The 19,886-nt window shown below is 36.4% G+C and overlaps 2 protein-coding genes and 22 non-coding genes across 24 annotated transcripts; all 24 read left to right on the top strand.

Annotated features, from left to right (window-relative positions):
* The first annotated feature begins 452 nt into the window (after nucleotides 1–452).
* LOC109167489 (G2/mitotic-specific cyclin-2-like) lies at nucleotides 453–3,970 on the top strand. Its single transcript, XM_019316509.1, has 10 exons — nucleotides 453–754; nucleotides 1,047–1,176; nucleotides 1,265–1,324; nucleotides 1,421–1,466; nucleotides 1,572–1,703; nucleotides 1,794–1,916; nucleotides 2,414–2,503; nucleotides 2,607–2,828; nucleotides 3,096–3,373; nucleotides 3,501–3,970. Exons 1-10 carry the CDS (start codon nucleotides 667–669, stop codon nucleotides 3,643–3,645), a joined length of 1,314 nt encoding a protein of 437 aa, XP_019172054.1. The 5' UTR covers nucleotides 453–666; the 3' UTR covers nucleotides 3,646–3,970.
* Nucleotides 3,971–5,841: 1,871 nt separating this feature from the next.
* LOC109167741 (phosphoserine aminotransferase 2, chloroplastic-like) lies at nucleotides 5,842–7,509 on the top strand. Its single transcript, XM_019316864.1, has one exon. The coding sequence runs from the start codon at nucleotides 5,927–5,929 to the stop codon at nucleotides 7,232–7,234; it is 1,308 nt and encodes a 435-aa protein (XP_019172409.1). The 5' UTR covers nucleotides 5,842–5,926; the 3' UTR covers nucleotides 7,235–7,509.
* A 3,671-nt stretch (nucleotides 7,510–11,180) lies between these two features.
* Nucleotides 11,181–11,252, top strand: TRNAP-CGG. Its single transcript has one exon. It is a non-coding gene; the product is annotated as a tRNA-Pro (tRNA).
* Nucleotides 11,253–11,373: 121 nt separating this feature from the next.
* TRNAP-UGG lies at nucleotides 11,374–11,445 on the top strand. The gene has a single exon. It is a non-coding gene; the product is annotated as a tRNA-Pro (tRNA).
* Nucleotides 11,446–11,668: 223 nt separating this feature from the next.
* Nucleotides 11,669–11,740, top strand: TRNAP-CGG. The gene has a single exon. It is a non-coding gene; the product is annotated as a tRNA-Pro (tRNA).
* A 479-nt stretch (nucleotides 11,741–12,219) lies between these two features.
* Nucleotides 12,220–12,291, top strand: TRNAP-CGG. The gene has a single exon. It is a non-coding gene; the product is annotated as a tRNA-Pro (tRNA).
* A 121-nt stretch (nucleotides 12,292–12,412) lies between these two features.
* On the top strand, nucleotides 12,413–12,484 carry TRNAP-UGG. Its single transcript has one exon. It is a non-coding gene; the product is annotated as a tRNA-Pro (tRNA).
* A 207-nt stretch (nucleotides 12,485–12,691) lies between these two features.
* Nucleotides 12,692–12,763, top strand: TRNAP-CGG. Its single transcript has one exon. It is a non-coding gene; the product is annotated as a tRNA-Pro (tRNA).
* A 455-nt stretch (nucleotides 12,764–13,218) lies between these two features.
* On the top strand, nucleotides 13,219–13,290 carry TRNAP-UGG. Its single transcript has one exon. It is a non-coding gene; the product is annotated as a tRNA-Pro (tRNA).
* Nucleotides 13,291–13,676: 386 nt separating this feature from the next.
* TRNAP-CGG lies at nucleotides 13,677–13,748 on the top strand. The gene has a single exon. It is a non-coding gene; the product is annotated as a tRNA-Pro (tRNA).
* A 392-nt stretch (nucleotides 13,749–14,140) lies between these two features.
* TRNAP-CGG lies at nucleotides 14,141–14,212 on the top strand. Its single transcript has one exon. It is a non-coding gene; the product is annotated as a tRNA-Pro (tRNA).
* Nucleotides 14,213–14,333: 121 nt separating this feature from the next.
* TRNAP-UGG lies at nucleotides 14,334–14,405 on the top strand. The gene has a single exon. It is a non-coding gene; the product is annotated as a tRNA-Pro (tRNA).
* A 207-nt stretch (nucleotides 14,406–14,612) lies between these two features.
* TRNAP-CGG lies at nucleotides 14,613–14,684 on the top strand. Its single transcript has one exon. It is a non-coding gene; the product is annotated as a tRNA-Pro (tRNA).
* A 455-nt stretch (nucleotides 14,685–15,139) lies between these two features.
* Nucleotides 15,140–15,211, top strand: TRNAP-UGG. Its single transcript has one exon. It is a non-coding gene; the product is annotated as a tRNA-Pro (tRNA).
* Nucleotides 15,212–15,332: 121 nt separating this feature from the next.
* On the top strand, nucleotides 15,333–15,404 carry TRNAP-UGG. Its single transcript has one exon. It is a non-coding gene; the product is annotated as a tRNA-Pro (tRNA).
* A 193-nt stretch (nucleotides 15,405–15,597) lies between these two features.
* TRNAP-CGG lies at nucleotides 15,598–15,669 on the top strand. The gene has a single exon. It is a non-coding gene; the product is annotated as a tRNA-Pro (tRNA).
* Nucleotides 15,670–16,125: 456 nt separating this feature from the next.
* TRNAP-UGG lies at nucleotides 16,126–16,197 on the top strand. The gene has a single exon. It is a non-coding gene; the product is annotated as a tRNA-Pro (tRNA).
* A 123-nt stretch (nucleotides 16,198–16,320) lies between these two features.
* Nucleotides 16,321–16,392, top strand: TRNAP-UGG. Its single transcript has one exon. It is a non-coding gene; the product is annotated as a tRNA-Pro (tRNA).
* A 415-nt stretch (nucleotides 16,393–16,807) lies between these two features.
* On the top strand, nucleotides 16,808–16,879 carry TRNAP-UGG. The gene has a single exon. It is a non-coding gene; the product is annotated as a tRNA-Pro (tRNA).
* Nucleotides 16,880–17,072: 193 nt separating this feature from the next.
* On the top strand, nucleotides 17,073–17,144 carry TRNAP-CGG. Its single transcript has one exon. It is a non-coding gene; the product is annotated as a tRNA-Pro (tRNA).
* Nucleotides 17,145–17,600: 456 nt separating this feature from the next.
* TRNAP-UGG lies at nucleotides 17,601–17,672 on the top strand. Its single transcript has one exon. It is a non-coding gene; the product is annotated as a tRNA-Pro (tRNA).
* Nucleotides 17,673–18,058: 386 nt separating this feature from the next.
* Nucleotides 18,059–18,130, top strand: TRNAP-UGG. Its single transcript has one exon. It is a non-coding gene; the product is annotated as a tRNA-Pro (tRNA).
* Nucleotides 18,131–18,586: 456 nt separating this feature from the next.
* TRNAP-CGG lies at nucleotides 18,587–18,658 on the top strand. The gene has a single exon. It is a non-coding gene; the product is annotated as a tRNA-Pro (tRNA).
* A 121-nt stretch (nucleotides 18,659–18,779) lies between these two features.
* Nucleotides 18,780–18,851, top strand: TRNAP-UGG. Its single transcript has one exon. It is a non-coding gene; the product is annotated as a tRNA-Pro (tRNA).
* Nucleotides 18,852–19,886: the final 1,035 nt, after the last annotated feature.

Genomic DNA, 19,886 nt, shown 5'->3' on the forward strand with positions numbered 1-19,886 from the left:
AAAATTCTTTTCAACACTGAAAATGATCCATAGGAGACAGCCAAATGCAATAAGAACCCTACCAAACAAGGCCCAGCACTAACCATATATATAGTGGGCAAGCTCCATATATATATATATATATCATCACTCCATGAATGAATCTTCTAAATTAAAAGCAAATCACCAGTACTATTAACTCTGATATTGTTTAGAAATTAATTAAGGATGGTAGTAAATGTCACGGGTATTTAGTAAAAACCTTAATCCGGATTAGGAAATCGCTAAAAGAAAAATAAAATATGCTGTCATCCATAATTTGAATGCAACGTCTCCTAGACACAGCCACATGGCAGAATTAAGTGACCGTTGCGGCCCGAACCGCAGTCTTCTTTTACGAGATCGCATCCAACGGCCACATTTCCATAACTAGCCGTTGGATTTGAATAAAGACCCTCGCTCTACCCCCTCTGATTGTATGCCTATCCAGCAGACAACGCCCCTTCAATCTCTCCCTCTCTCTCTCTCTTTGCTCTTTCCCCTTTGGGGTTTTTGGCAAACACAGTCTTCTCTTCTCTATCTTCTCGGGTCCTTTACTAGAGCTCTCTCTGAGATTTGGATCTGGGGGCTTGGAGAGAAGGAGGAGAGAGAGAGAGCTTTGTTTTCTTGGGTTGTTGTTGTTTGTCGATGAGTTCTGAAATTAGGATGGATCAAGAAAACATGATTGCATCTGACGAGAACAATGTTGCTTTGATGAAACCAACTAATGCTCAAGGTAATTGCCGGTTGAGAAGATGTGGGGTAGTAGCAAAAAGATTGAATCTTTTTTTATTGTTTTTCCTTTTGAGATTCAAATTCATAAAAATGAAGTCTTCTTAAAAGGGGTCTTGACAATTCAAAATTCAATCTTTATTTATTTGTTTATTTTAAAATCTTTTCTGAATTTAAACCCTAAGTCTTTGGCAAAAAAGATCAGATTTTGAAATGTGTCTTCCTTGTTATTGTTGGTTGGTGTCATGTCTGTATATCTTTCTGAATTTAATTTTTTTCTGTATGGGCAAATGAAGGTGGGGGAGAAATGGGTGGAAGGAAGTTTGGGATGGAGATCAGGCACAACAGGAGAGCACTGGGAGTGATAAACCAGAATTTAGGAGCCCATCCATGCCCATTTGTTGTTACCAAAAGAGGATTATCAGAGTAATTCTAATCTCAAATCTAAAGATTTTTTTTTGCCTCTTATTTCTGTACAAAACTGATATCTTGAAAACACTTTTCTTGTGTCCAGAACTACTAATGGGGTCTGCAATAACAATCCTCCTGTACCATCTCATAGGCCCATCACAAGGTCAGCTAAGAAATTCTGAAGATTTCTTCTATTTTTTTTTTTTCCTAATCTATGGTTCTTTAAGCCTGATTATTCAAATTTCATTTTAAAATAAAGGAAATTTGCTGCCCAAATTGCTACCTCACAGCAACACTATCATGAGGTATTGTACTGTGAATTCCCATTTAAATTTCTTTTAAAAAAAAAAAAAGTTTTTGAAAATAAAAAATGAATCTCACTGGAAATGGCTCTCAATGATGTTGAACAGGAAACCAAGAAAGCAAAGATTGCAGCTGAAGATGAATTCACAGTATGGGAGGATGTTCCCCTTCATGAAGTGGGTAAAGACCAAGCTGTCCCCATGGCTTTGGAACAGGCAGAACATGAAAAATCTCACATGGTAATAATCTTAAAGCTGTTCCTAAATAATATAATATTTGAAGCCTTTATATGAGAACAAACTGAAAAATTCCATATGTTGTTTTTGCAGGAGGTTGAAATGGAGGATATATTTGAGGAAACCATAGTAGACATTGACAGTGGTGATGAGAAGAACCCACTTGCAGTTGTGGACTATGTGGGTGATATCTATGCCTACTACAAAAAAGTTGAGGTACCCAAATTAACATTATACAAAGAATGTTTTTTTAATGTTATAAACAGTTGTAATAGATCAATCAAGCAACAGTTGTCAGTTCAACAGATACAGTTTCAAAATTTTCTTTTTTTCAAATCATTTGTTGTTTAAAAAGAAGTCTAATTTAAAGATTAAGTCTTTTGTGGGTATATTGGATTTCAAAGTTAGGGACATTTGAGATCTTATTATTAGGTAAAGAATACTTTAAAAAGATGCTTTTTTGAATTCAAAAAATCTAAGCAGTACAAAATGGTCTTTTATGAATGGGTTAGATCTGAGGTAAGAAATTCTTACAAGAAGACTTTCCTTTAGGTCAATGCTTTCCTGGTTTTTTGGGTCAAGTGAACACTGTTAGCAGTAAAACATGTTCTTTTTTACCAGAAGTGGGCTGTCATTTTTGAAATTTATTTAATCATAAATTAAATATAATATATAATTGGATATAGCTAATAATTTGGGTTTTTCTAATGCAGCACTGTAGCTGTGTTTCACCAGACTATATGGCTCAGCAGTTTGACATCAATGAGAGGATGAGGGCTATTCTGATTGACTGGTTGATTGAGGTAAAAGAAAAATGGGATTTTGAGATTTTTTTTTTTTTTTTTTAATTTTAATAAATAGTGGAATTGGGGTATTAATTATGTGTTAGGGGTAATGATGAAACAGGTGCACCACAAGTTTGAACTAAGGGAAGAGACATTATTTCTGACAGTTAACCTAATCGATAGGTTTCTAGAGAAGCAGTCTGTTGTGAGGAAGAAGTTGCAGCTTGTTGGACTGGTTGCCATGTTGTTGGCATGCAAGTACGAGGAGGTTTCTGTTCCTGTCGTGGATGATTTGGTGTTCATTTCAGACAAGGCTTACACAAGAAAAGAAGTGCTAGAAATGGTAAGCACCCGTTTCAGTTTTCTTGAAATTGCCCACAAAATGCAAAATTCTCAACGACCAATTGAGTTGCTTGGGGAGCAGTTTTTTCTTGAATTATTGATGGAATAAATTGCTGCTTGCTGAGCATATAGTCATTAATGTGCAATCATCAGTTGGTATCAGAGCCAGACCAAAAGTCATGGTTTCGAATCTCAGCGCCAATTCTGTTGCTATTGTCATCAATAAATGCACAAGTCAATAATAATGGTGACTTGATTTTGGTTGCAGGAGAGTTTGATGCTGAACACGTTGCAGTTCAACATGTCAGTCCCAACTCCATATGTGTTCATGAAGAGGTTCCTCAAGGCGGCTCAATCCGACAAGAAGCTGGAGCTCATGTCCTTCTTCTTGATCGAGCTTTGCCTGGTGGAGTACGAGATGCTCAAGTTCCCGCCGTCCTTTCTGGCGGCGGCCGCCATCTACTCCGCCCAGTGCTCGCTCTACGGCGTTAGCCAATGGAGCAAGACCTGCGAGTGGCACACTGGCTACACAGAACACCAACTTCTGTAAGAACAATATATATATATATATATATATATATATATATATATATATATATATATATATCCCTCCATTCACTTGCTTTCTGCAGATCAATTTTCTGATCCTTTAAGGTTGTTTTAATTTGTTCAGAGAAAGCTCGAGAAAGATGGTGGGGTTCCACCAGAATGCCGCAACGGGGAAACTTACAGGAGTACATAGGAAGTACAACACATCAAAATATGGGTATGCTGCAAAATGTGAAGCAGCCAGTTTTCTTCTTGTACAGACCCAATAACAGACAGGGAGATTCAGGGGGGGCATGTACAGTGCACTCTAACTATACATGACTTTCTATAATTGGGGGATACAGCTTTCTGGGGTAATGCATGCTAATTTACAAGAATAATTTGTTAGCAACTATCTGTTGCCCCGGGGGAGGGGGGATTTGATCATCTGATTTTTATTGTTAGAAGAAGAGAGGGAGGGGGTTGTGTTGTTTGCAATTGCAAAACAACCATGATCATTTTCATTTGTTATTTGGAACAGATCTCTTTATTGTATTTCTGCATATTTTCTTCTTCTTCTTTTAATAATCAAAGAAACACCAGAATTTATCCGTTTCTCTTGAATTTCCATGCAAGCACTGTTTTGCTATTTGGGTTCTTGACCACTGAAATGGGCAGGCAGATTTCACGAGGGATGGACTGGCTTGAAATTTGGACAAAAGAAAGAAAAACTCATTTGGGACTTGAGATTCTAGTAAAAGACAACAAGTCCACTTGAATTCTTGTACATGACAAATGAAAGTGAGCACTTCCATTTGTCGAAAAGAAATAAAAAATTAAAGCTCTACTCCAGCATCCTTAATTTCTAGGATGACCATGGACTTAAAGTGTACTAACTATTTCTTCTGCTTATGCAGATGGCGAAAGCCTTTAAGTTCTTCACTATGAAGAGGCTACAAGTGGTTTCAAAAAAAAAAAGAAAAAAAGGCTACAAGTACGAACCCCACTATGATGATTACTTTGCTGATGATTTTAACGTTAAGAATATAGGCCAACGAGTTACCACACTTCTTATATGCTTTCGGCGGGTGGTATCATTAGCCACCATTGAATCCTACTTAAATTTTAACATGGAATCAGAGCAATATCATTAGTCACTCTGGGATGAGTTGACTACATAGTACATATCAAGTATCTAATGACCATCTAGCGTCTCAGTGTTTTTTTTCAAAGTATTTGTTTTGGCATTTTGTTTTGACATTTTGGTATTGTCTGTTGCCATATTACTTTCCATAATGAGTTTCCTGCGGGTTTTGGAGTTCAATTTTGACATTGCTGGCCAGTAGATTTTGTTGGCTGCTGGTTGAGGATGAGTTGACTACATATTATGTTATTTGCAAGCTTTTTGCATCCATATGCTTTAGCTTGAGAGGCTTGTTAAACGTTACTATTAGAGTTTTTTATGATATAAAATTTAGTTTGTTGAGATTTTAACTATATTCTTAGATTTAGTTGTAGGGCTTATACGTCCGACCCTTTGACTAGCCTCCCGACCATTACTGACCTGGTCCAAGCATAATCAAGTTCGCCAGTTACATAGTTATGTGGTGGTGCTTGTCCCGAGCACCCGATCGGGAAGACTACCACGTAGCCTGGTTAACAAGATTCGGATCTTTCCTGGGATTATTGTTTGGATTTGTAACTTCTCTCAAGCTCATTAGAAAGGACTTGTAACAGTAACAACTTTTAGATTTAGTTGTTCATGCTGCCTTTTCGGCAGGTGGTATCATTAGCCACTGTTGGATCCTACTTAAATTTTAACATGGAGTCGGATCAATATTCTTCAAACTTCAACTAAATTTTCAGGTATCTAATGACATCTAGTGTCAATGTTTTTTTCAAGGGTTTTTGTTTTGGCATTTCGATATTGTCCGTGATTTCCTAATCTGAAGCAATTTAAGGGACATGCAAACTAAAACTTTCAATATATTAGAAAAAAACTCTAGATTTGTAGATTTTAATTAAAAAAAAAAAAAACCCGAGCGTACAACTAAGACAAATCGTATGACATATCAAACAATTAGTATACCATTATATCACATTATCACGAAAAGGTAAAAATATAATATTATGATTTTAAAAATTACTTTGTTTCTCCAAATAATCCAAAGGCTTTGAAAATTATATAATATTCGTTGTTATAATTTATATAATTGTATATTGATCCAAATATTTTAAAAATATTATAACAAATTTATTTCATGCAACGCACGGTAAAAATACTAGTAATTTTTAAATTTAATTTTTTGTATTTAAAAGTACTTTTAATATAATTTTAAATATATAAATTTATATATTAATTTAAAAATTAATATTATGAAAAAATTTGACTTGTAAATAAATTCAATCAAATTAAGAGAATTCATTTTCATTGTAAAGTTGCCAAGTTGGCATGAAATTCAAGCGTATAAGAATATATAGAGTTCACAAAACCTCTTGCAAGTTGCAATATTGGATCTCCATTAAAGAATATCACATTCTCCAAACTTAGGTAGAAGTAGAAGCTTAAACATGGCCGCCATGTCCGCCGCTACCCTGAAAACAGCCACCTATCACCACCACCACCACCTGAATTCCGTTACACATATCGCCACCTTCCCCCACACCGTTTCCCCTCCCTCCACCACCAAGGCTGTCGCCGCCAAATCCATTTCCATCACCTGCAACTCGGCAGCCAATGCCGCCGCCGCCGCGCCAGTCCAAACTCCGCCGCCGTCCGCCGTCTCCTCAGATCGCGTCTTCAACTTCGCCGCCGGTCCCGCCACTCTTCCCGTGAACGTCCTCGAGAAGGCCCAGGCTGAGCTCGTGAACTGGCGCGGCTCCGGCATGTCTGTCATGGAGATGAGCCACCGCGGGAAGGAGTTCGTCTCCATCATTCAGAAAGCCGAGGCAGATCTGCGGGCTCTCCTCGGCATCCCCGAGGATTACGCGGTCCTCTTCCTCCAGGGCGGCGCCACCACCCAATTCGCCGCCGTGCCGCTCAACATCTGCGCCCCTGACGACACCGTCGATTACATAGTCACCGGTTCGTGGGGAGACAAGGCCTACAAGGAAGCAGTAAAGTACTGCAAGCCCAACGTGATCTGGAGCGGAAAATCGGAGAAATACACCAAGATCCCCAGCTTCGACTCGCTGGAACAGACCCCGCACGCCAAGTGTTTGCATATATGCGCCAATGAGACCATTCACGGTGTGGAATTAAAAAATTACCCGACCCCCAAGAATCCGAACGCCGTTCTTGTTGCCGATATGTCATCCAATTTTTGTTCCAAGCCCGTCGACGTTTCCAAATTCGGTATCATCTACGCCGGAGCCCAGAAAAACGTTGGCCCTTCAGGCGTCACCATTGTAATAATCCGTAAAGATTTGATCGGAAATGCACAGCCAGTTACTCCTGTAATGCTGGACTACAAGATCCACGCGGATAACAATTCGCTGTATAACACTCCCCCTTGTTATGGGATTTACATGTGCGGCCTAGTTTTTGAAGATCTGTTGGCTCAGGGTGGACTGGGAGAAGTGGAGAAGAAGAACAAGAAGAAAGCTGACATTTTGTACCAGACTATAGATTCTAGCAATGGGTTCTACAGGTGCCCAGTTGAGAAATCTGTAAGGTCATTGATGAATGTGCCCTTTACACTGCCAAAATCTGAGTTGGAAGCTGAGTTTATAAAGGAGGCTGCTGCAGAGAAGATGGTGCAGCTCAAAGGGCATAGGTCAGTAGGAGGAATGAGAGCTTCAATCTACAATGCTATGCCCTTGGCTGGAGTGGAAAAGCTGGTTGCTTTCATGAAGGATTTCCAGGCAAGGCATGGTTGAGGACTTGAGGTCTTGTTAAATACTGCCATGATCTATTTGGTTCAAGCTTTAAAGTTACTTTTTTCTTTACATTGCCTATCATGAATCTGCTTTATGCTTTACCTCTATGATTCTACTTGTCTATATGGGTAGAGTTTGGCAGCTTTGGGAATATGGTTGATGCTAAGCAATGCAATTTGTTTAGCTTATCTGTTCTTGTTTTCTATGTAAGAATTTTGAAATGTGAGCAGCATAAGAAGCCTTATAAGAAAAAATGCATTCCCCTTTTTGGTTTTCATTCTTTGCTCTTGGGTTCTTGAATTGTTTATTAGAAAGTTACAAATAAATGTCACAATGGCTTAGAGTACTCAAAATATGATTCATTGGTTTGCCCTGCCGGGTAGCTCAAGTGGTAGATATCTCAACATTTAATCGGTAACCCGAGGAACTGGTAAGAAGAAGTAAATTGTCTCCTGTATGCTGTATTGCTGTAGTGCCAAAATTTTCAGATCTTCAGACATTAATAGGTTACTGAACTGCAAGAATCTGTGACAGGGTTCCCACTGATTTTTCAAGTTTCATGGACTATAAATTTTATTAGCACTTTGTCCCACAAAAGACAAAATTCCTGGGGTAAACTACGGTGACTCAACGACTCATTAGGTTGGAGGATCAATGTCTGGTGCCTAGAAGGAACCCACCACATTAGCTGTAACTCCCTTACTCCCATACTGCGACTATCAGAACTTATTCTTGTGTCTTTGCTCACAATCTATTATTCACGAATCAACTAAGCTGCCCGTGTGAGTTTTATTAGCAATCTTACTTCAAGTAGTTGGTGATGTTGACCAAATCAACTAGGTTAAATGTAAAATTGTTGAAATCTTGTGTGATGTTTTCTTGATGATGATCAAGAACAAGCAACATGCAACCTACATGGGTTTAGCAGAGCGAATGTGTTCATCATTCACCAACCATCATTATTAGATTCAGACAGTGACAATTCCCTTTTTTCAGCAAATAATGAAATAAATTTGTGCCCATTTAAATATTTTCTAGATCTCACACTGTAGCTAGCCAAGACAAGAACTGATTTATGACTTGACATTTAGTTTTTGAATTGGGATTCAGATCTCTTTTAATTCAAGTTGCATGTGTAGAATTTGATAGCATTGGCAATGTACAAAAACTCGTGTAAAACTGTCTCACAGATAAAATCGATCTCATAGATTTGAAAATGAGTTCTCACAAAAAGAAAGTATTTAGTTTTTAAAAGTATTATCTTTTGACTTAAAAGTAATAAAGTACATTATTCTAACACATAAAATATATTATTCTAACTCATGTACATTATTCTAATTCATAAAATTCAACGACATTGTTTTGAATGTTCATATAGTTGTGTGGACCGTTGTCCTCTATGGACGTTAAAGCTTTCTTGTGGGGTGTTGTTATCCCTTGTTAGGTCACGTATTCTTAGCCATGACAACAGTTTCGGTTCTGGAAATGGCCGAACCGGTGGAACCTTAATATAAGGTTTTGATTTCGATTTTTGAACCGACGGTTTCAGTTTGAACCGTCTGATCAAACCGTGATGAGAAAATGATACTTTTTCTCCATGAGTTATATGCTTATACCACTTTTCTTCCTGAGTTATTCATGTATCCACATTTGCTGCCTCAGTTATGTTAAAAGTGACGGTTTTCTCTCTTTATTGTTAGATTAGATAGATATTTTTACCTTTAAAATATAAGTATTTCATTTTTTTTCTCAAACAAATTATTGTTTATATGTAGGGATGAATACGGTTCGATTCGAACCTAATTGGACATTGTAACAATCGAACCAAAATAGTATGGACGGATTTGGTTACGATTTAGAATTAAAATAAAATAAATAAAATAATTGTTGAATCTAGATTGTTTTAAAAATAAGAAATAGAATTTACAAAAATAAATAAATAAATAAATTTTGAATCGGCGGTTTAAAATCGGAACTGGAAGGTTCACATTTATTCTAATTCCACATATAAGTAGATATGACCGCGTTTTGGTTCCTTTTAGGAAGGTTCCAGTTTCGGTTTGAACCGCCAATTCAAAATTTATTTTATTTATTTTTGTAAATTCTATTTCTTATTTTTTTAAATAGTATAATTTAAGCAAGTATTTTATTTTATTTTATTTTTTTCTGGTTTCTTAATCGTAATCAAAATTGTCCCTACTGTTTTGGTTCGGTTGATACAGTGTATGGTTATGTTCGAACCGAACTGTAGTCATCCATACATATAAGCAATAATTTGTTGGGGAAGAAAAATAAATGGAATACTTACTTTTAAGGGTAAAAATGTCCATCTAATATAAAATGAGAAAAAAGCGTCACTTTAAACATAATTTAGGGGATAAATATAGATACATAAATAATTAAGGAAAACAAATGTTATAAGTATGTAACTCAAGGGAAAAAGTGTTAATTTTTCTTTCTAATTTATGTTTTCAAGATTTTTTGCCATCGGCGCAAATGGCCTCTGCGCCAGGCCATGGAGCCACTGGGTCGCCTTCTCCGGTTGAGAAGGCGACCACTGTGGTCGTCATTTCTATGGAGAAGGCGACCTTGGTCTCCTCTTCCGTGATCAACGATCATTCGTCAATCACTTTTTTGCCATAGCAGGTCATTTATCAGTTTGTGAGCTTCATTGCATCAAAATGAATTGTTGATCGGTGTAATTGTACACTTACAAAGTTAAGGGGATTAATTAACTTTTTAGTTAAAGTTCGAAGGTCTATTTTAACATTTTCCCTAAAAATATATTGAATGATTGTACTATTTGTTGTTGATGAAGATGAAGAATTGGTAAACCGACAAGGGGTTTTAATTGTGGCAATATGCCATTATTTATGAGTCAATATTCAGTATTGGATGAAGACAGTGATGCCTCGTGAAAAAGTGTCCAATCAAATTTGTTATAGGTCTCATACCCAATCAAAGAAATGAATTACTTGTTTCACTTAATTTCCAAGATTTTAATTTTACTTTTAAATTTATGATAGGTCTTCCAATTCAACTTTGCTTCTTCAATTACGTTATCCCAACTGCACAAGGAAAACAAAAATACACAAGAAAACACAAATATATTAATCTAGGCATTTGGTCTAGTGGTATGATTCTCACTTTGGGTGCGAGAGGTCTTTAGTTCAATTCTTGAAATGCCCCATTCCCATCTTTGTTGCTCTAGTTAACACCTGACAAAAGTTTCCGAGCAACTAAGTACATTAGAACGGATCAACATATGTATCCACAAACATTGATAAATTTAGAACAATATGTATCCACAAACATTGATAAATTTAGAACAAAAAATAAAATAAATTGTGAACTTTTAGTATGTAAATTGTGTATTTTTGGGCTCGGGTCCATAAAATAATTTGCCGGGTAACCCACTCCCTACAATCCGACATAGAAACAACTTCCAGAGTGATTAGATGAAACATTTACAACAACAATAAGGGCATTTGGTGTAGTGATATGATTCTCGCTTCGGGTGCGAGAGGTCCTGAGTTCAATTCTCAGAAAGCCCCTACTTTTAGTAATTTCAATTTTACGATACTCATGTCATGTCAAGGAAAACAAAAATACCTAATAATACAAATCTCCACTGCACCAGAAAAACAAAATACCCAATAATACAAATATATTAATTTGGGCATTAGGTCTAGTGGTATGATTCTCGCTTTGGGTGCGAGAGGTCTTTAGTTCGATTCTTGAAATGCCCCACCTAACAAAAGTTTGCGAGCAACTAAGTACATTAAATTTAGAACAAAAAATAAAATAAATTGTGAACTTTCAGTATGTAAATTGTGTATTTTTGGACTCGGGTCCATAAAATAATTTGCCGGGTAACCCACTCCCTATAATCCGACATAGAAACAACCTCCAGAGTGATTAGATGAAACATTTACAAAAATAACAAGGGCATTTGGTCTAGTGGTATGATTCTCGCTACGGGTGCGAGAGGTCTTGAGTTCAATTCTCAAAATGCCCCTACTTTTAGTAATTTCAATTTTACGATACTCATGTCATGTCAAGGAAAACAAATACCTAATAATACAAATCTCCACTGCACAAGAAAAACAAAATACCCAATAATACAAATATATTAATCTGGGCATTTGGTCTAGTGGTATGATTCTCGCTTTGGGTGCGAGAGGTCTCAAGTTTGATTCTCGGAATGCCCCATTCTCATCTTTGTTGCTCTAGTTAAAACTTGAAAAAAGTTTGCGAGAAGTACATTAGAACGAATCAACATATGTATACACAAACATCTAAATTGTGTATTTTTGGACTCGGGTACATAAAATAATTTGCCGATAAAATAATTTGCCGGGTAACCCACTCCCTACAATCCGACATAGAGACTACCTCCAGAGTGATTAGATGAAACATTTACAAAAATAATAAGGGCATTTGGTCTAGTGGTATGATTCTTGCTTCGGGTGCGAGAGGTCCTGAGTTCAATTCTCGAAATGCCCCTACTTTTAGTAATTTCAATTTTACTATACTCATGTCATGTCAAGGAAAACAAAAATACCTAATAATACAAATCTCCACTGCACCAGAAAAACAAAATACCCAATAATACAAATATATTAATCTAGGCATTTGGTCTAGTGGTATGATTCTCACTTTGTGTGCGAGAGGTCTTTAGTTTGATTCTTGAAATGCCCCATTCCCATCTTTGTTGCTCTAGTTAACACCTGACAAAAGTTTGCGAGCACAACTAAGTACATTAGAACGGATCAGCATATGTATCCAGAAACATCGATAAATTTAGAACAAAATATAAAATAAATTGTGAAAAAAAAATAAAATAAATTGTGAACTTTCAGTATGTAAATTGTGTATTTTTGGACTCGGGTCCATAAAATAATTTGCCGGGTAACCCACTCCCTACAATCCGACATAGAAACAACCTCTAGAGTGATTACATGAAACATTTACAAAAATAATAAGGGCATTTGGTCTAGTGGTATGATTTTTGCTTCGGGTGCGAGAGGTCTTGAGTTCAATTCTCAGAATGCCCCTACTTTTAATAATTTCAATTTTACGATACTCATGTCATGTCAAGGAAAACAAATACCTAATAATACAAATCTCCACTGCACAAGAAAAACAAAATACCCAATAATACAAATATATTAATTTGGGCATTTGGTCTAGTGGTATGATTCTCGCTTTGGGTGTGAGAGGTCTCGAGTTCGATTTTCGGAATGCTCCATTCTCATCTTTGTTGCTCTAGTTAACAGCTAAAAAAAGTTTGCGAGAAGTACATTAGAACGAATCAACATATGTATACACAAACATCTAAATTGTGTATTTTTGGACTCGGGTCCATAAAATAATTTGCCGGGTATCCCACTCCCTACAATCCGACATAGAAACTACCTCCAGAGTGATTAGATGAAACATTTACAAAAATAATAAGGGCATTTGGTCTAGTGGTATGATTCTCGCTTCGGGTGCGAGAGGTCCTGAGTTCAATTCTCGAAATGCCCCTACTTTTAGTAATTTCAATTTTACGATACTCATGTCATGTCAAGGAAAACAAAAATACCTAATAATACAAATCTCCACTGCACCAGAAAACAAAATACCCAATAATACAAATATATTAATCTAGGCAATTGGTCTAGTGGTATGATTTTCACTTTGGGTGCGAGAGGTTTTTAGTTCGATTCTTGAAATGCCCCATTCCCATCTTTGTTGCTCTAGTTAACACCTGACAAAAGTTTGCGAGCACAACTAAGTACATTAGAACGGATCAACATATGTATCCAGAAACATCGATAAATTTAGAACAAAAAATAAAATAAATTGTGAAATTTCAGTATGTAAATTGTGTATTTTTGGACTCGAGTCCATAAAATAATTTGCCGGGTAACCCACTCCCTACAATCCGACATAGAAACAACCTCCAGAGTGATTAGATGAAACATTTACAAAAATAATAAGGGCATTTGGTCTAGTGGTATGATTCTCGCTTTGGGTGCGAGAGGTCTTGAGTTCAATTCTCAGAATGCCCCTACTTTTATTAATTTCAATTTGATGATACTCATGTCATGTCAAGGAAAACAAATACCTAATAATACAAATCTCCACTGCACAACAAAAACAAAATACTCAATAATACAAATATATTAATCTGGGCATTTGGTCTAGTGGTATGATTCTCGCTTTGGGTGCGAGAGGTCTTGAGTTCGATTTTTGGAATGCCCCATTCTCATCTTTGTTGCCCTAGTTAACACTTGAAAAAAGTTTGCGAGAAGTACATTAGAACGAATCAACATATGTATACACAAACATCTAATTTGTGTATTTTCGGACTCGGGTCCATAGTAACCCACTCCCTACAATCCGACATAGAAACTACCTCCAGAGTGATTAGATGAAACATTTACAAAAATAATAAGGGCATTTGGTCTAGTGGTATGATTCTCGCTTCGGGTGCGAGAGGTCCTGAGTTCAATTCTCGGAATGCCCCTACTTTTAGTAATTTCAATTTTACTATACTCATGTCATGTCAAGGAAAACAAAAATACCTAATAATACAAATCTCCACTACACCAGAAAAACAAAATACCCAATAATACAAATATATTAATCTAGGCATTTGGTCTAGTGGTATGATTCTCACTTTGGGTGCGAGAGGTCTTTAGTTCGATTCTTGAAATGCCCCACCTGACAAAAGTTTGCGAGCAACTAAGTACATTAAATTTAGAACAAAAAATATAATAAATTGTGAACTTTCAATATGTAAATTGTGTATTTTTGCACTCGGGTCCATAAAATAATTTGCCGGGTAACCCACTCCCTACAATCCGACATAGAAACAACCTCCAGAGTGATTACATGAAACATTTACAAAAATAATAAGGGCATTTGGTTTAGTGGTATGATTTTCGCTTCGGGTGCGAGAGGTCTTGAGTTCAATTCTCAGAATGCCCCTACTTTTAATAATTTCAATTTTACGATACTCATGTCATGTCAAGGAAAACAAATACCTAATAATACAAATCTCCACTGCACAAGAAAAACAAAATACCCAATAATATAAATATATTAATCTGGGCATTTGGTCTAGTGGTATGATTCTCGCTTTGGGTGTGAGAGGTCTCGAGTTCGATTTTCGGAATGCTCCATTCTCATCTTTGTTGCTCTAGTTAACACTTGAAAAAAGTTTGCGAGAAGTACATTAGAACGAATCAACATATGTATACACAAACATCTAAATTGTGTATTTTTGGACTCGGGTCCATAAAATAATTTGCCGGGTATCCCACTCCCTAGAATCCGACATAGAAACTACCTCCAGAGTGATTAGATGAAACATTTACAAAAATAATAAGGGCATTTGGTCTAGTGGTATGATTCTCGCTTCGGGTGCGAGAGGTCCTGAGTTCAATTCTCGGAATGCCCCTACTTTTAGTAATTTCAATTTTACGATACTCATGTCATGTCAAGGAAAACAAAAATACCTAATAATACAAATCTCCACTGAACCAGAAAACAAAATACCCAATAATACAAATATATTAATCTAGGCAATTGGTCTAGTGGTATGATTTTCACTTTGGGTGCGAGAGGTTTTTAGTTCGATTCTTGAAATGCCCCATTCCCATCTTTGTTGCTCTAGTTAACACTTGACAAAAGTTTGCGAGCACAACTAAGTACATTAGAACGGATCAACATATGTATCCAGAAACATCGATAAATTTAGAACAAAAAATAAAAAAAATTGTGAAATTTCAGTATGTAAATTGTGTATTTTTGGACTCGGGTCCATAAAATAATTTGCCGGGTAACCCTCTCCCTACAATCCGACATAGAAACAACCTCCAGAGTGATTAGATGAAACATTTACAAAAATAATAAGGGCATTTGGTTTAGTGGTATGATTCTCGCTTTGGGTGCGAGAGGTCTTGAGTTCAATTCTCAGAATGCCCCTACTTTTATTAATTTCAATTTGACGATACTCATGTCATGTCAAGGAAAACAAATACCTAATAATACAAATCTCCACTGCACAAGAAAAACAAAATACCCAATAATACAAATATATTAATCTGGGCATTTGGTCTAGTGGTATGATTCTCGCTTTGGGTGTGAGAGGTCTCGAGTTCGATTTTCGGAATGCTCCATTCTCATCTTTGTTGCCCTAGTTAACACTTGAAAAAAGTTTGCAAGAAGTACATTAGAACGAATCAACATATGTATACACAAACATCTAAATTGTGTATTTTCGGACTCGGGTCCATAGTAACCCACTCCCTACAATCCGACATAGAAACTACCTCCAGAGTGATTAGATGAAACATTTACAGAAATAATAAGGGCATTTGGTTTAGTGGTATGATTCTCGCTTCGGGTGCGAGAGGTCCTGAGTTTAATTCTCGGAATGCCCCTACTTTTAGTAATTTCAATTTTACTATACTCATGTCATGTCAAGGAAAACAAAAATACCTAATAATACAAATCTCCACTGCACCAGAAAAACAAAATACCCAATAATACAAATATATTAATCTAGGCATTTGGTCTAGTGGTATGATTCTCACTTTGGGTGCGAGAAGTCTTTAGTTTGATTCTTGAAATGCCCCATTGCCATCTTTGTTGCTCTAGTTAACACCTGACAAAAGTTTGCGAGCACAACTAAGTACATTAGAACGGATCAACATATGTATCCAGAAACATCGATAAATTTAGAACAAAAAATAAAATAAATTGTGAAATTTCAGTATGTAAATTGTGTATTTTTGGACTCGGGTCCATAAAATAATTTGCCGGGTAACCCACTCCCTACAATCCGACATAGAAACAACCACCAGAGTGATTAGATGAAACATTTACAAAAATAATAAGGGCATTTGGTTTAGTGGTATGATTCTCGCTTTGGGTGCGAGAGGTCTTGAGTTCAATTCTCAGAATGCCCCTACTTTTAATAATTTCAATTTTACGATACTCATGTCATGTCAAGGAAAACAAATACCTAATAATACAAATCTCCACTGCACAAAAAAAAAACAAAATACCCAATAATACAAATATATTAATCTGGGCATTTGGTCTAGTGGTATGATTCTTGCTTTGGGTGCGAGAGGTCTTGAGTTCGATTCTCGGAATGCCCCATTCTCATCATTGTTGCTCTAGTTAACACCTCAAAAAGTTTGCGAGAAGTACATTAGAACGAATCAACATATGTATACATAAACATCTAAATTGTGTATTTTTGGACTCGGGTCCATAAAATAATTTGCCGATAAAATAATTTGCCGGGTAACCCACTCCCTACAATCCGACATAGAAACTACCTCCAGAGTGATTAGATGATACATTTACAAAAATAATAAGGGCATATGGTCTACTGGTATGATTTTCGCTTCGGGTGCGAGAGGTCTTGAGTTCAATTCTCGGAATGCCCCTACTTTTATTAATTTCAATTTGACGATACTCATGTCATGTCAAGGAAAACAAATACCTAATAATACAAATCTCCACTGCACAAGAAAAACAAAATACCCAATAATACAAATATATTAATCTGGGCATTTGGTCTAGTGGTATGATTCTCGCTTTGGGTGTGAGAGGTCTCGAGTTCGATTTTCGGAATGCTCCATTCTCATCTTTGTTGCCCTAGTTAACACTTGAAAAAAGTTTGCAAGAAGTACATTAGAACGAATCAACATATGTATACACAAACATCTAAATTGTGTATTTTCGGACTCGGGTCCATAGTAACCCACTCCCTACAATCCGACATAGAAACTACCTCCAGAGTGATTAGATGAAACATTTACAGAAATAATAAGGGCATTTGGTTTAGTGGTATGATTCTCGCTTCGGGTGCGAGAGGTCCTGAGTTTAATTCTCGGAATGCCCCTACTTTTAGTAATTTCAATTTTACTATACTCATGTCATGTCAAGGAAAACAAAAATACCTAATAATACAAATCTCCACTGCACCAGAAAAACAAAATACCCAATAATACAAATATATTAATCTAGGCATTTGGTCAAGTGGTATGATTCTCACTTTGGGTGCGAGAAGTCTTTAGTTTGATTCTTGAAATGCCCCATTGCCATCTTTGTTGCTCTAGTTAACACCTGACAAAAGTTTGCGAGCACAACTAAGTACATTAGAACGGATCAACATATGTATCCAGAAACATCGATAAATTTAGAACAAAAAATAAAATAAATTGTGAAATTTCAGTATGTAAATTGTGTATTTTTGGACTGGGGTCCATAAAATAATTTGCCGGGTAACCCACTCCCTACAATCCGACATAGAAACAACCTCCAGAGTGATTAGATGAAACATTTACAAAAATAATAAGGGCATTTGGTTTAGTGGTATGATTCTCGCTTTGGGTGTGAGAGGTCTTGAGTTCAATTCTCAGAATGCCCCTACTTTTATTAATTTCAATTTGACGATACTCATGTCATGTCAAGGAAAACAAATACCTAATAATACAAATCTCCACTGCACAAAAAAAACAAAATACCCAATAATACAAATATATTAATCTGGGCATTTGGTCTAGTGGTATGATTCTCGCTTTGGGTGTGAGCGGTCTCGAGTTCGATTTTCGGAATGCTCCATTCTCATCTTTGTTGCCCTAGTTAACACTTGAAAAAAGTTTGCGAGAAGTACATTAGAACGAATCAACATATGTATACACAAACATCTAAATTGTGTATTTTCGGACTCGGGTCCATAGTAACCCACTCCCTACAATCCGACATAGAAACTACCTCTAGAGTGATTAGATGAAACATTTACAAAAATAATAAGGGCATTTGGTCTAGTGGTATGATTCTTGCTTTGGGTGCGAGAGGTCTTGAGTTCAATTCTCGGAATGCCCCTACTTTTAGTGATTTCAATTTTACTATACTCATGTCATGTCAAGGAAAACAAAAATATCTAATAATACAAATCTCCACTGCACCAGAAAAACAAAATACCCAATAATACAAATATATTAATCTAGGCATTTGGTCTAGTGGTATGATTCTCACTTTGGGTGCGAGAAGTCTTTAGTTTGATTCTTGAAATGCCCCATTGCCATCTTTGTTGCTCTAGTTAACACCTGACAAAAGTTTGCGAGCACAACTAAGTACATTAGAACGGATCAACATATGTATCCAGAAACATCGATAAATTTAGAACAAAAAATAAAATAAATTGTGAACTTTCAGTATGTAAATTGTGTATTTTTGGACTCGGGTCCATAAAATAATTTGCCGGGTAACCCACTCCCTATAATCCGACATAGAAACAACCTCCAGAGTGATTACATGAAACATTTACAAAAATAATAAGGGCATTTGGTCTAGTGGTATGATTCTCGCTTCGGGTGTGAGAGGTCTTGAGTTCAATTCTCAGAATGCCCCTACTTTTAATAATTTCAATTTTACGATACTCATGTCATGTCAAGGAAAACAAATATCTAATATTACAAATCTCCACTGCACAAAAAAAACAAAATACCCAATAATACAAATATATTAATCTGGGCATTTGGTCTAGTGGTATGATTCTTGCTTTGGGTGTGAGAGGTCTCGAGTTCGATTCTCGGAATGCCCCATTCTCATCATTGTTGCTCTAGTTAACACCTCAAAAAGTTTGCGAGAAGTACATTAGAACGAATCGACATATGTATACATAAACATCTAAATTGTGTATTTTTGGACTCGGGTCCATAAAATAATTTGCCGGGTAACCCACTCCCTACAATCCGACATAGAAACTACCTCCAGAGTGATTAGATGATACATTTACAAAAATAATAAGGGCATATGGTCTACTGGTATGATTCTTGCTTCGGGTGCGAGAGGTCTTGAGTTCAATTCTTGGAATGCCCCTACCTTTAGTAATTTCAATTTTACGATACTCATGTCATGTCAAGGAAAACAAAAATACCTAATAATACAAATCTCCACTGCACCAGAAAAATAAAATACCCAATAATACAAATATATTTATCTAGGCATTTGGTCTAGTGGTATGATTCTCACTTTGGGTGCGAGAGGTTTTTAGTTCGATTCTTGAAATGCCCCATTCCCATCTTTGTTGCTCTAGTTAACACCTGACAAAAGTTTGCGAGCACAACTAAGTACATTAGAACGGATCAACATATGTATCCAGAAACATCGATAAATTTAGAACAAAAAATAAAATAAATTGTGAACTTTCAGTATGTAAATTGTGTATTTTTGGACTCGGGTCCATAAAATAATTTGCCGGGTAACCCACTCCCTACAATTCGACATAGAAACAACCTCCAGAGTGATTAGATGAAACATTTACAAAAATAATAAGGGCATTTGGTCTAGTGGTATGATTCTCGCTTCGGGTGCGAAAGGTCTTGAGTTCAATTCTTAGAATGCCCTTACTTTTAGTAATTTCAGTTTTACGATACTCATGTCATGTCAAGGAAAACAAATACCTAATAATACAAATCTCCACTGCACAAGAAAAACAAAATACCCAATAATACAAATATATTAATCTGGGTATTTGGTCTAGTGGTATGATTCTTGCTTTGGGTGAGAGAGGTCTCAAGTTCGATTCTCGGAATGCCTCATTCTCATCTTTGTTGCTCTAGTTAACACTTAAAAA

Source organism: Ipomoea nil, unplaced genomic scaffold (genome assembly GCF_001879475.1).
Source record: "Ipomoea nil cultivar Tokyo-kokei standard unplaced genomic scaffold, Asagao_1.1 scaffold3169, whole genome shotgun sequence".
Classification (NCBI taxonomy): Eukaryota; Viridiplantae; Streptophyta; class Magnoliopsida; order Solanales; family Convolvulaceae; genus Ipomoea; species Ipomoea nil.